At 49.0% G+C, this 14,078-nt stretch overlaps 1 protein-coding gene across 1 annotated transcript in view; it reads right to left on the reverse strand.

Annotated features, from left to right (window-relative positions):
* Positions 1-14,078, reverse strand: part of ADAP1 (ArfGAP with dual PH domains 1) — a 50,332-nt gene that overhangs the window by 2,641 nt on the left and 33,613 nt on the right. The window contains exons 5-8 of the mRNA XM_066561172.1: positions 4,910-5,022; positions 3,949-4,095; positions 1,000-1,083; positions 100-162 (exon numbers count right to left, since the gene is read on the reverse strand). Coding sequence (XP_066417269.1) covers positions 100-162; positions 1,000-1,083; positions 3,949-4,095; positions 4,910-5,022 — 407 coding nt within the window. The remainder of the gene's footprint in view (positions 1-99; positions 163-999; positions 1,084-3,948; positions 4,096-4,909; positions 5,023-14,078) is intronic.

Consider the following 14,078-nt stretch of genomic DNA (forward strand, 5'->3'; position numbering starts at 1 on the left):
CTCTGGCAAGGGTTGGTTTGTCCCACCAGCAACCCCTTCTTGGGGCCATACAGAGCAAGACTCATGTTTGGAGGGACTAAAAAATGCTTCAGATCCTACCTTTGGCCCTGTTTTCTCCATGTATCCTTCCTTCAGGTAGTTTCTAGAAAGCTTTGGCACCAGCTGGAGCAACCAAAGAGGACAGAAAAGAGCAGAGTCAGATGGAGGGGCCTGGGGGTCACTGGAAGGAAAACCCACCCTGAGCTGGCCCCAGCCCCGAGCCCACCCCACAGCTCTGCCTCAGAGCTCCAGTCCTGCTCCTCCACAGGGCTCAGAAGAGGAGGCTGCAACATCAAACACCTTGGAGCAGCTCCCCAGCACAGCCAGCAGCCTCCAGGAGCATCTCCCACACTCCTCAGGGTGCAGGGCCAGAGCCACCCTGCAGAACCACGACTGCACCCCTCCCAGATAATTGGCAGAAGGCAGGAAATGCAATTAGATTTCAAAATCTACAGCCAAGGAGGAGCAGGGAGTAATCAACAAGCACCAGCACAGTGATGCTACAGCCCAAGAGCAGCACACAGCCTCGGCTGGCAGCACATCAGAGCAGCCTCTGGAATTGCATTAGCCCAGGGTAACACAATTAGCAGCTCCAGCCCCTGGAAAACACAGGCATTTATAAACCAGGCTGCACTGACCTGCAGAGAGCTCAGGGCACTGACATCCTTCTGCCCTCACCTCCCCAGCCTTCCAGACTTTGTTTTGGCTTTTGTTGTTACAGCAAGAGCCTTTGAGCCAGGTGCTCAGGGCTCCTGCAGGGGTGGCAGTGCTGGAGCTGCTCCCCTGTGTGGGCAGGGGCCCCAAGGGCTCAGCATCCCTCCACAACCATTTCACCAGCAATCACAGAACACTCCGAAGGATGGAGCACTCCCCAAGCCTTCCAGCTTGTTAACAGGAGCTAAAAATGAGCAAGAGGGGGAAAAAAAAGCCCCACCCAGCCAATGCTGCAGGAACACTCACATCAGAGTCACTGGCTCCAGGGAATGCCACTTGTAGGTAATGGAAGCGTGCTGCCCGGATGGCGTTGAACCAATCCACTATTTCCTAGTAATGAGGAAAAAAGCAGAGTGAGGAGTGCAGCCTGCACACAAAATAACCTGATCCTGCTGGGTTTTGTTGCTCTGGCTCCAGTGACAGACCTCAATGCAGCAGGGATCCTAGAAAACACAGAGTACAGCAAAAAGGTGAAGGATGTGGAACACTCAGCTGCTGTTCTCTGCTGCCAGATGTGCACAGAGCTCTGCAGCTTCCAGTCAGCACCGAGGGGCTTTCTGCAGAAGGGAGCATTTAAACATCTCTGAACTGGCAAAACCAGCCCCAAAAGAGCATTTGAAACATTGAGCTGACCCTTTAAACAGAGCTGGGCTGGTGCAACCTGCCCACCCAGCCCTGTCCCCTCCAGCAGGACACCTGAGCAGCACCTGCATCCCACCCAAATTCCAGCTACATACTTCAATGTTTTGATAAAAGAGTAGCTCAACATCTCTTTATCTTTGTATCCCAGTCTATCAGCTGTGTCTGTGAGTCCTTTAGGGACAGCCACAGAGATAATGAAGTCCAAGAAGCTCTGGCACTTCTCCCTTTCCTTGGCAAAAAAAATCTCTCTCTATTTTTCTCCTCCTACAAAACAATTGTTTTATAATTTCCTTATTTTTAAACTCATGTATTCATTTATCTCTGGTAAGAGCCAACAGCTTGTGCTGTATGTCTCTGAAGGTTTTGCTGAGATATGCCACATTAATTTTAAGTGTTCCACACTTAAAGGGAGCACTCAAACATTGCCTTGTGCTCTGACACAGTGGGACCAGGAAAGGTTTGCTGGAAGGGAATCAGGAGCTGCCCTGCCTGGGATCTGAGCACAGGGAGAGGGATGCTGAGCTGTCTTGCTGTCATTAATGCATGTGAAGCTTCACACATCAGATCAGGGACATGCTCAATGAGCCAGACTCAATCCCAAAACAAACACTGCCCAACCCTTTCAGGTGAGGTCGCTGTAGTGTAGGAAAGACCATGTCAAAGGAGAAGTTGGCCTTCTCTAAGAGTTAAACTTTTTTGTGCTTTAGAAATGATCTGGGTAAGGAGGAAAGGCTCACATGAAATTTTAAAATCTCAGTTTTAAGGAGCTGAATTGGGGGTATCTTAAAAACGGTCTAATGTGGCAAATAGCCATTCCCAAAAATTAAAAATCTTTGCTTTGGTTTCTTAAGCTACTTCAAGTTGAGAGAAAAAATATCCCAAAAGATACTAGGACATAAACAATGGAAAACTCTGACCTACTTGTCTGAGGTTTTACTCACTTATCACTTGCTCACCTACCCTAAGCAGCTAAGGACACCCCAGACAGTACCACAAAGAGGATCACTGAGAATCCACTCCTGAAGTTCATGATGACCAAACCAGGCTGGAGCTAATGAACAATAAGCTGTGATGTTAAAATTTTGGTATCTTCTACAGCCACCAATTGGGTGGTTATATACATATTTATTTCTTTATTTACCTGTGGTTCTTCTCTGTGATCATGATGTGAGGTAGGGTTTCACCCTGCAGAAAAGCAGAAGCTGAAACCCTCACTGACTTCCAGCAGTAAATTGCTTTCTGGAATATTGATAATCCATTGACACAAATGAGGTTTGACCAGATTCTTCCCTGTGAGGGTGGCAGAGGTTTTCCCAGAACAGCTGTGGCTGCCCCATCCCTGGCAGTGTCCAAGGCCAGGCTGGATGGGGCTTGGAGCAGCCTGGGATGGTGGAAGGTGTCCCTGCCCATGGCAGGGGTGGAATGAGATGAGCTTTAAGGTCCTTTCCAACCCAAACCATTCTGTGACTCTTATGAAATGTTAGAAGGAGCCTAAATGAGGCTCCCCCAGCTCAGACCAGGGAGAGGCAGCACCTCTGGGGTCCAGGAGGACACACTGGGGCTGCTGGGGGAGCCCAAAAGGGAGCAAGGGGCAGCAGGAGACCACAGGGGAGTCCCAGGGCAGCCTCCAGTCCCAAAGGGCAGGAGTTTGCCCCAGGGGGTTCATCATCCTACAGCCCTTGTGCAGCCAAGGAGACAGACCAAATTCAGGGAAGTTGGAAGGAATTGAGCAGGGTCATGATCAGATTTCATCAGAGCACATCCTGCCCTGCGTGGGAGCAGAGACAGCTCCTTCCAGCAGCCCCCAGCAGAAACCTCAGCAGCCAAGCCCAAACCCCACAGCCCTGAGTGCAGCCCTCACAGCCTGGCTGTGCAAACCACCAAAGCCCAGCAAACCACAGACTCTGACACAACAGGGGGAGATGCAACTTTGCCACTAAAGAGCTGCTGCTCATTAGTCTGGCTTAAATTGCAGCAGGAGGTACCTGAGAGCAGCTCCAGTGACATGGGCTGGGCTCAAGAAGCACCTGCTGACAAGCACCTGGCATGGAGGGGAAGTTTGAGAGCAGCTCCCCGGGACCCACAAAGGATCACCCCAGACCCATGGGCCCTCTCCTTCACACCTCCCTTCAGAGACATCTGAACAAGGGGATTTATTCAATACAAACATGAGTGTCTGCATTTTATGAAGTATGAGACAGGCAGAACCACATCAGTCCCTGCTTCTCCTACATTCCAGCTTGCTCCCCTTTTGCCAGTCTTTGGGCTGAGTCCCCTCATCTTCCAATGCTCCATCCACCCTTTCTCCTTCTCTGGGCACCAAGGAGCCTGCCTTGAAAAATCCTCTACTCCGAGTTTCAAGAAATTTCCAATTCCTCCCATTTGCATCTGTTTACTTAGAACACCCTCTGTGCTTGGAAGAACAGGACAAACACTCTCAAATCTGGCTGTGCACCCTGTAGCCCTTCCACCCTCCAAGAGATCCCAGCTTGGCTGGAGCCTGGTGTGCCACAGGCTGGCTCCCAAACCTCCTCATTACCTCCAGGGCCTCACCTTGCCATCTTCATGATAGACAAAGATGTTCCTTGTGCTATTGTCCTTCAAGTAAGTGATCTGCAGCCCGTGTGGGTTCCCAATTTTTGCAGGCTGGAAAGTGGCGTTTAGGTGCTCGATCTTCATAATTGCTTTGGGTTCTTTTGCCTGGAAAACACAGCTGGGTGAGCAAACACCTGAGAAGTGGCTTTCAAACCAAAAAACAGTTCACTTGGTCAAAAAAGGGCCTATTTGAGGGCATTAGCAAAAAGCACCTGAATGCCAGCCCACAAAACTCCCTGGAAAAATGCTCTGTCCTTCTGCAAAATCCAACAAAAAGAGACAGACTGCTAACTAACAGGCCAGGGTGCTTTGTGACTCCAGCACCCACAGATAGTTCATCTTTGTCCCAAAAGATGGAGGATTATCCCCTTTGCCAACAACAGACCCGGCTGGGAAGCACCATGTCCATGTCCCCACCTGTCCCATCCTCTCAGGTGAGCCACTGGCTGCTGACTCTGCTTGACACTGGAGGAACAGAAAACCAGGGAGATTTCCCTCTGGATTGCATCCAGTGCCATGCAAAGGATTCAGACCCCAGTGACCACTGCAAGGTGGTGACACCTTCATCAAAAGGTTGTCATCAACACGAAACCCACGTTATTTGGAGGATGCAGAGCCAGAGCTGAGAAAAACTCCTTTGCTGGTGGTTTGAGAAAAGCCCTACAGACTTTAAAGGGCAACAGAGCAAGAATGTGTGAATGGGCCTGGGGGACATCTCTCCATGACTGTGCTGGAGGAGCAAGAGCAAACCCCACTAAAGGGAGGGTGAGCTGAGCTGAGCCTGGTGCTCTTGTCCTGGAGCAGCTGGGACTCAGTGCTTATGGAAATTGTAAAACAAACTGGTGCCTTGGGAATTACATGTTCCAGGATGCTCTCACAGCTGCAATCCCATCTGCACACAGCAACCCCAGGTACTCACATCGTTTTTGTTGAAGTACTTCAGAGCACCTTCCCTCTCTGATAGCACGAATTTTCGGCTTAAGAATTGCCCATTGTCGCGTCCTCTCTTCCACAGAAATCCTTCTCTGTACCCTGCAGCAGAAAGGAATCACTGAGAGCCAGGGATAAAGTGCTGTACTTGAAAAGAGAATTGGGATAGAGACAAGAACCTCCAGAACTCAGGAAACCAAGTGTGTGGCTGTTCTGATGAGGAACAGCTCTTCTCCTCCAGACCTGCCCTTCTCCCTCTGCTCTCATTCTCTGCCCACAGCTTCTGCTTCAGACATCTCCACTCTGACACGCAAGGAGTGGCTCCCTGTGCATTATTACAGCTCAGTCCTGGGGTGAGCCAAACACAGGACTGGTGAAGGATGCTGCAGGTATTTCTGATTGCACTTGCTCCCCTCAACAACACAGATTTTTTAGCATTTAAGGGATGGAGAACAAAATTACTCTGTGTGTCACCAAAGATGATCTCAAATCATTGTTAATCCCGGCAGGTGGGCACCATCAGAGCTGTATAAGAAGAGAAAGAAACCCAGAGTGGTTTGCTGAGCTGCCCAGGACAAGGCTGTGAGCCAGGATCAAAGTCAGTCTGGAAATCCAGCTCTCCCTGCCCTCTTACATTGGACATTTCACCATTTTGATGTTCTCTTTCCAAATTGTGTCAAAACACAGAATCCAAATTCAATTCAAGGAAGAATTACAAAAACCCAGCACAACCAAGTGTTATTCCATTCTGTGGCTCACATGTTGGCTCTTCCCAGGCCAATCCCTCCAGCTGCTCTGACAAAGCCAGCTGCTGATTTCAGTGTACTTTGGTACAGATTTTTGCTTGCTTCTTTTCTTTTTCTTGCTTCTTCCCTCCAGGGCTGCATCCTTAGGAGCTGCTCCTCTGCTCTGCCCAAACCTGAACCCCTGTCAGCACCCATCAGTGCAAACCACCATGAACAGCCCTTGCACCCAACATGAACCCACACAGGCTCCCCAGGCAAACTGTGTGTCAGCAAGATGTGTCCTCAAAGCCCTGATCCACAGGGCTGTGAAAGCAGCCAGAGAAGGTGCTGAGAAACAAAACTGCAGGAGGCACAACAGGAAACAGATCTCACACTGGAGGGCATTGGAGACAGAAAATAAACCTTCTCTTCCCTGTCTCATGCACTGCACTATCCTAGCATCCGCTTTGTATTTACAGCACCTGGTCACACTCAGGTCCTCAGGGGTGGTGAGGACCTGGCACAGGGTGCCCAGGGAAGCTGTGGCTGCTTCCCTGGAAGAGTCTGAGGCCAGGCTGGATGGGGCTTGGAACAGCCTGGGAGAGTGGAAGATGTCCCATGGCAGGGTGAAATGGGGTGATCTTTAAGGTCCCTCCCAACCCAAACCATTCTGTGAGGGTTGCTCTGCTTAGGTGGAAGCTGAAGGACCACAATCCCTCCAACCCCTGCTGACTGCTGTGTTGGACCACACAACATCGTGTCACCAACACCTCTGTTCCTCTCCTGAGGCACAGAATGAGGGCTGCAACCTCCTGCCACCATCCCATGGATCACCAGCACCCAACCACGAGAGCAGAAAGCACTGCTGGGCAAGACTGATAAAGAAACACCACTAACACAGCTGGCACTGCTGCTGCCACATTTCCTGCAGCACTTCTGCCACCTGCCAAGGAGCAAAATCAACCACTTTGTTCTGCAGGCTGCTCTGGCACCAACCTGTGACTCCTGCAAGAGCCCCACCAAGCAGTTGTGTCAAAGTCAGCCAGTAAATGGCACAGGACACAGCCACACAGCCCAGGTGGGCATTTCTGACCTGTTGTGTGGCTTCCAAGGTAAAATCAGGATCTGTCCCTTCCACACCCACCTCACCCCACAGCTACAACTCTGGGGCAAGGAAAGCAGGGGCACCAGTTGGTTGAGTGAAAAGAAGGTAGTGCATGGTCCTGTGCCAGCTCAGGTGGGCTGGGGGCTGCAGCTCCTTCAGGCACATAGAAGTGGCAGCACCCCTGGGTGCTCCAGTGTAGCCAGCCCTCCACTGCCTGAGGGCTCCAGAGGAAGCAAGGGAGAGGATTTTGTATAAAGAATATCTGCTGCAGCCACCATCTCTTCATCTGACTTCTACCAGCATTTGGTTCAGGTTCCCCATTTTAAAGAGGGAGGATATTGCTACTTCCCCACCTCAGAAGGCTCTTACAGAGCTGAGTTAATGATGGGGGTTTGGTCTCTGAGAATGTGGATTACAGGAAGTATCCAAAATTACTTATTCAGTTTTACTCTTTGCTCTCAGAGAAGAAAAATCCCTCCTGCAAGGAGGACAATCAGATCCACTGGCTTGCAAAAACCAACATGCATGGACTTCTCCTTCTGTCATCCTAAGCAAGGCATTCAAAACTGGGAATTAAAACCACATCTGATCTTTGGTTTCTTTGGCTCCTTATTTCAGAGTTTCACCTGGAAAGAGGCAACAGAACTGCTTGTTTCCATGATGCTTCTAGGGCTGTGGTAAAACCAGGTCTGAGTGTATCCAACACCACACAAATGCAGCACTGTGTCTTGTCTCACTGCAAGAAAAAGCATGGGGGGCTGAATAAGAGGGAAAAAAAAATGTACTTGTGCATGTAATCCAAGAGAATCACATTTTCCTGGAGTTCAGGCAGGGCACCTCCTCCTACAGAAGGCCTTCTTCCTTCCTCTCAGCAGCTAAAGTGCATTGACCCTGATTCAGAGCTTTGGAGAAGATTCAAATCCAGCTCCCTCCCTCTGCTGCTAAAATTGCAGGGTGTGCATGGCCAGTCCTCTGAGTGTCAGAGCTGAGCTCTCTGCTCCATTAGCACGGTGAGGTGTTAATTAGGGCAGCACAGGGGACAGGCACTCACTGGACACGTGTGCCCACCTTTTCTGAGAGGTTAAGGAGCTGCATAATTCTCTGGAGCAGCTGAGTGTGGAATCCCTGACATCACACATCACCTCTGGCCCCATGTCACAACCTCCTTTTTAAACAAAGAGTCTGAAGGATATTCCTCTGAAATAAACCCTGCTGCCCACAGTGAGAGGGTTGGATGGAGAAGGTGGCATATTCTGTATTTTCCTTACAGACTGGACTTTGAATAGGGTTGCAAAAAACAACTTGTTTAGCCATGCCAGTGTAGATGGTTTGGTTTGACTGCTCTAGGTTGTAACATTTCTTCCTGCAGCACTCAGCCACCATCAAAGCAAGACATTTCAATGAATTCAACTTGCATACTTTGAAAATTTGCATTCCAATAAAAGTCATAAACCAAGGAATATTAAGTTTGCTCATGGAATGAAAACATCACTCTTTGCCCCAATCCCCCAGATGCAATCAGGGTCCAGGTCCTCAAATCCCTCAGAGCTTTCACCCTGCTCTGCTGCACAGCACCAGCAGATTGCTTTTTTTTGCCTGATTTTTTTGCCTGTTTGAGGAGCTCAGAAGTTCCCTGTAATAATTCTGCAGCCATCTTTGGATAATCCATTTCCTGCAGGTCCTACCCTGAGCAGTGCAGGTACAGCCATGCTGGAGGTGTCTCAGCATCCCCATGGCAGCAGGCACCTGATGCTGAGATGGAAATCCTCCCCCTCCTGCACTGACCAGGTCAGGAGCCACCAGGAGCTGCTGCTGCCCTGCCCCGTTCAGTTCTTTGGAAATTACAGCCTCAGCAAGCAGAAAATGAGGCTCAGTGATCCTCCAGCCCCCAGGACCCCTGTGAGGTCAGTGCTTGGTGCACCTAAGGCAGGGTGGGTGATGGCATGTCCAGCTCACGGGCTGAGAAGGGAATGATCTCCCTTCACCTCCCTCAAGACAACGTTTTCTCCCCATTTAGGGCACCACATCCTCCTCACAGCTCATCCAGCCAGGCCAAAGAGCCCAGGAACTCCCAAGTGCAGCACCCTGACACCCACACCATTTTCTTGTGCACACACGTGTTAGAGGCACAACATTTCCCAGCTCCTAATCAATCAGTCCTCTCCTAATGAGTACTTAGCATCCAAATTACCTTTCCTAAAGGCCATTTCGCAGAGAAGGGTTTCATGTTGTCATCCAGTCTGCTTCTGCTGCCTTCCAGGAGCTCATAAAACAATTATTGTCCCACTGCATTGTCACTTCAGCTATGGATGCAAGCAGCTGATGAGATTGATTGCTTCCACAATACCCAATTAACCCACTCACTCTGCAAACGATTGACTTAATCAAAGGCAATTAGTGCTTGAATGGCTAAAGCAGACAGAAAGCCAGGATTTAGTGGATGATTCAGGTAATGTTGTAGAGACATCTCCTTGGCCTTCTGAGGGAAAACATCCTCACCAATGCTCAGCTCAGAGCTGGAAGGAGATGGAGCCTCGGGTCGGTGGTGTGAGGTGGCACAGAAAGGGACTAGGAACACACACTTCTCTCTACTGAGAAAAGGAGAACTTGCAATGGCTGATGTTCCCTTTTTCCTACTTCTTCTGCTCATGCAGGGCCCAGAGCACCAAGCAGTTGACCAGACCTCAGTGACCAACAGGTCCTGAAATGGTAACTTGCCTCTGATAGCCAGATCCAGTCCTCTGAGCAAAGCCAACACTGTTGTACAAAACCACCTTCAATATTGATTTCTTCCACAGCATCTTATCCCACAATGTAAAAAAAAAAAAAAAAAAAAAAAAAAAACCAACCCAAAAGACTCAGTGTGGAGGCAAGAGCACATTTCTATAGAAATGCAGGTGTCAGTGTCCTCAGGGACTTTTTCCTCCAGACAAATCACCCCAAACTGGCCCAGCAGAGACCAGACAAAGCCTCACCATGGGAAGGTCAAGAACAACCCATGACACCTAAAGCAGAGGACAGAGATCATTTTATATCACGTGAGGAACAACTCCAAGGCTGAAGCCAAGCATGGAAAACCAATTCTCCAGATCACTACAAGAAGATATTGTCATCTTGATTTTGTAATGGCAAAAGGTGCTCCCCAGCTGCTGGGACCAGTGTGGAAAATGGAGTCAAATGCATCATCTCTGTGGAAAGATCACAGGGCTGAGCTCAACTACACATCCAGATCCTCAGGCTGACAGAAAGAAGACAGGTCTGTGCCCCCACACAGGCATGGGGCATTTAAATGCAAGGTGCATGCCCGGGCTTCCAGCCCCACTTAATTGTGAGTACACTTGCACTGGCGGCTCACAGCTGAAAATCCAAATTGCTCCTAAGCAAAGCCCCTATAATAAAGCTGAAATCCATTAAGCCTGTGATGTTTGCTACTATTTAAATCAGATTAAAATTGTGCATGACACCACTAAGCCGAACAGTCAGAAAACACTCTTGTCAAGTCTGATGTTTCTCCATGTAATCCAGACCCCCCTTCTTTCAGCGGGTTGTCAGCTGAAAGGAGCCACAATAAGAGATCATGTACCTAATCCAGCTTCCTAAGCTGTTTTTAACTGGTTTCTTTAATCACATGTTGGATTCCCCACGGAGCAGCTCTCAGGTGACAAAGACATTAGCACAGCCATTCATCCTCCTGGGAGGGATCTCAGGTGGGATCACCTTGCCCCTGGTGCCACTGAGTGCAGCAGGAACAGGACACACAGGAGCCTCTGCAGAGCTTGGGAAGCCATCAGTGCAGTAAAAAATGGGAAATCAGGGCAGCAGGGGGTGGCAGCCACTGCAGGGTGAGGTGGTGCAAAGGACACTCATCAGAGAAAAATCTTCTTTTGGTAGAGTGATATTGATCTCCCAGTGAGCACTCACCTCCTCTGAAAATGCTGTGTGGGAACAAGTATGAGGAGAAAACGCAAATTATACAATTCCCAAGTCTTCACCTGACTGCTGCAGGCATATCAGGTTTAATACAGAAGACAGCCACATCCTCCCTTTTATCAGTTTATCTTATAATTGACCATCGATACAGTACAACTTCCGTGGTAACTTAATTATTGAGCAAGTGTTTACATATTAAAGATAAGGCCACAGCTGCCTGCTGCAAGCACAATTTGATTGTATCTGCTGGGAGATGTTACAACCCCATGCTACAGAAAATGTCTTTACTGGAAGCCTTGCACTTACATTGCTGAGAATTGAATGTGGAATCTAATTTTACTTGGAAATCAAATGCTTCCTCTTCGAGTGGCATCCCTGCAACACCCACCTGGGAGCTTGCTTGGAGAAAAAAAAATCCTGTTACAGGTAAATAACCTTCAGGTTTTGCTCTTTTGCAGCCAGTCTTTCATAATAAAAGGCAGATGAAAGGTGGGAGGCTCCCTGTGTGATGCTCAGCCCGTTTAGCAGCAGTGAGTGCACTCAAAGCCTGATCCAGCTGCAAAGCTGGGTGTAAGGGCAGGCATGTGGCACTAAGTCCCAATAATCCTGCAGCAGTTCACCTCAGGAGCTCAGTTCTGAGAACCAAACCACTCCCAACCACAGGGCAAGGATCCTCCTTGGGTGAGACATAAACACTCCAAAAAAGCCTCGCTGCAGCCACTGTGAGTTCAGCTCACTCAGATGTCCTGCAGCCTTCCCTCCCCACACCTGGAGGAGCTCTGCCACCATCCCACACCATCATCCCCCGGGATGCCCACACAGAGCTGGTCCTGCCTGCACCTCTGCAAGGCAAGGGAGAACCCACATGCAGAAAGCCAGGAGGTGAGACTGAACGAGGGCAAGGAACCTTGACACCCTCCCCATGCACCAACCTGGGATTGGGATTCACCAACCTGCAGCTGCTCCAAACACCTCCAGAGCACCAGGAGCCACCTGAAGGTCTGGATTTCACACAGGCATCCTCAAACCACACCTAGGGCATCAGGCTAAAATAGTCTCTGAGCCTGAAGAGCTTTTGATGGATCTGTTCCCCACACCAATAAATAAAAGCTCAGCCTAGGCAGCTGCTCACACAGATCAATGCAAGCAAGGATGAGATTAATTTAAAGCCCCAACAGAGCTGGAGAGGAGTCAGCAGAGAAGTTCACCACAGACTTTAGATGAGTTTAGGACTCTGTGTTCTGGGGCATCCTGGAATAAAGCATTCCCCCACACAGGCAGCACTTCCATACAGTCACAAATCATGGAAAGCCATTCTCACACCTAGCACTCCTCTTTTTCTGCTTTGAACAGAAAACCAAATGGCTTCAAGCAGATCTGCTGCAGTGCTGCTGTTGGCTCCTGAATGTCTTTTATTGAGTGTTCAATGCATTTACAGTCAAAACTTCATACAGGAAAGCAGAATTTTTTAATTTAGGACTCGTTTCTGCCCTGGCTGCTGGTGTTGCAGCTGTCCCAGAAATCAGCTGGTACACGATGCTCTGGCAGCTGTGCTATCAAGGAAGGAGCATTTGGCAGCACAGCCACAACCTCCAGGTTGCACAAGGACATTTGCACACTTTGATTTTTCCAGAACTATCACCTCCCATTCCCTGGAGCAGCATAATCCCACTTAATGAACTCCTGGAATTATATAAATCAAGGCTAAATTCTGTCCCAATAAATCATCGACCAAAATTCCCATTGACTTAGCTAGGCTAAAATTTTCTTCCACCCTCTGCAATGCATGAAAGCTTGAAATTCACTCCCTGCTGAGCAGCCTCATTGTCTTTTAGGTATTTTGGGGATATGCTGTTTGTTACTGCCATGCCTGTGTCCCTCAGGGGCTGCCCTGGTTATGAAACTGGAGGCGGCTGCTGTGTCTGCACCTCAGCAGCAGCAGCATTTGTAAGACCAGTCCCATTTAGCTGGGGAGACACCTCCCTGTCCCATTTTCAGTGTAAGCATCCCAGAAGTGGGCTGTGGACAAGTCCTCCACTGCTGCACCAGGGATTTCAAGGTGAAAACTCGGGTGAATTCACTATAGGGGAAAATGCAGGTGAGTGTGGGCTGGAGTTGGCAAGGAAGAACCAAATGCTCTGGTTCGGAGCTGAGGCTGATCTAACTCTGCTGCATCTCTGGCAAACTCCAGAAAAAGACATGACCTCACCCTGGAGAATGTTCTTTATCTGGTGAGAGACAGAAACTGCCCAGCCCTGCCCAGGTCTCCAGAGTAAAACAGATCTTTCTGTAGCAGAAATTGAATTAAGCTACCACGAGTTGCCATGAAAACAGCCTTCCCTATGTTCTTTGTTATCCCATTGCTTCCTGGTCGCTCCCTTCTCATTAGTGGAAGAAAGATGCCCCAGCTTTTTGGTCCTGTGTCATTACTCAGGGAATGTGAAATGTGCACAGTGTAAAATCACTGAGAAACACCAGACCTGGAGCACCAAGAACTACCCTCATAAAGCACATAAAATACAAAGGGATGACTCTCCTATTCTTTCCTTAAATGTTTATCATCCAAGACATGGAGAACAAAGCCCTGTACTTCTCTTCAGCTGTCTCCAGTTGGCATAGGTCTATTTATTGACTGCAAAAACTCAAGGTTACAGGAATAGGCAGCCTGAGCAATATCAAAATACACTAATTCAAGCTGGTTGACCTCAAACAGGGAAAACTCAAGGACAGGAGTGAGTCATGATAATTATATTGGGGTGTTTCACACATTTATTGATCTTATAGTCTGTCCTCACCAGCTGGACAGGCTCTCCTGGGAACCACTCAGGGCATCCCCAGGGAGCATCCAGAGCACAGCCCAAAACACAGGCAGCACATTCAGCTGCCACAGCCTAGAGGGGCTCAGACCACCTCATCCACCAGAAACTGCACTAGTTCAGCAAATTCAACCAACCTCAGGCTGACCACAAATTCAATGCTTTTGATTTGAGCTGATAAATGTAAATATTTCTGTTACAGGATGACACAAAACGAAACAACATTTCTTAGGTGTGCTTTTTTGAGAGAGGGGAAAAAAACCCCTAACAAAACGTTTTGCACAAAACCCTTAGATGGAGAACAAAAAAAAAAAAAAAAGACCAATGCCCAGCTATTTAAAATTTCATGGGGCAGCCCTTACACCTTTCAGCAAGGCTCACACCCACTCTGCTCTGCTTCCCCTGCATCGAGCGTCGCTGCTGCCTCGCCTCTTGCACGAGAGCTGCTGCTCCTTGGCTAATTATAGAAGCTTGGATCAGAGCTATGCTGAAGGCAGCTTGACAGAACCAGCTGTTAAAATCACAGCTGGATCCCAAACCAGCTGTGAGCATCCAGCTTCAGCTCGCAGCGGTGCTCTCCCC

The sequence above is a fragment of the Molothrus aeneus genome, chromosome 16, assembly GCF_037042795.1.
Source record: "Molothrus aeneus isolate 106 chromosome 16, BPBGC_Maene_1.0, whole genome shotgun sequence".
In the NCBI taxonomy this organism is placed as follows: Eukaryota; Metazoa; Chordata; class Aves; order Passeriformes; family Icteridae; genus Molothrus; species Molothrus aeneus.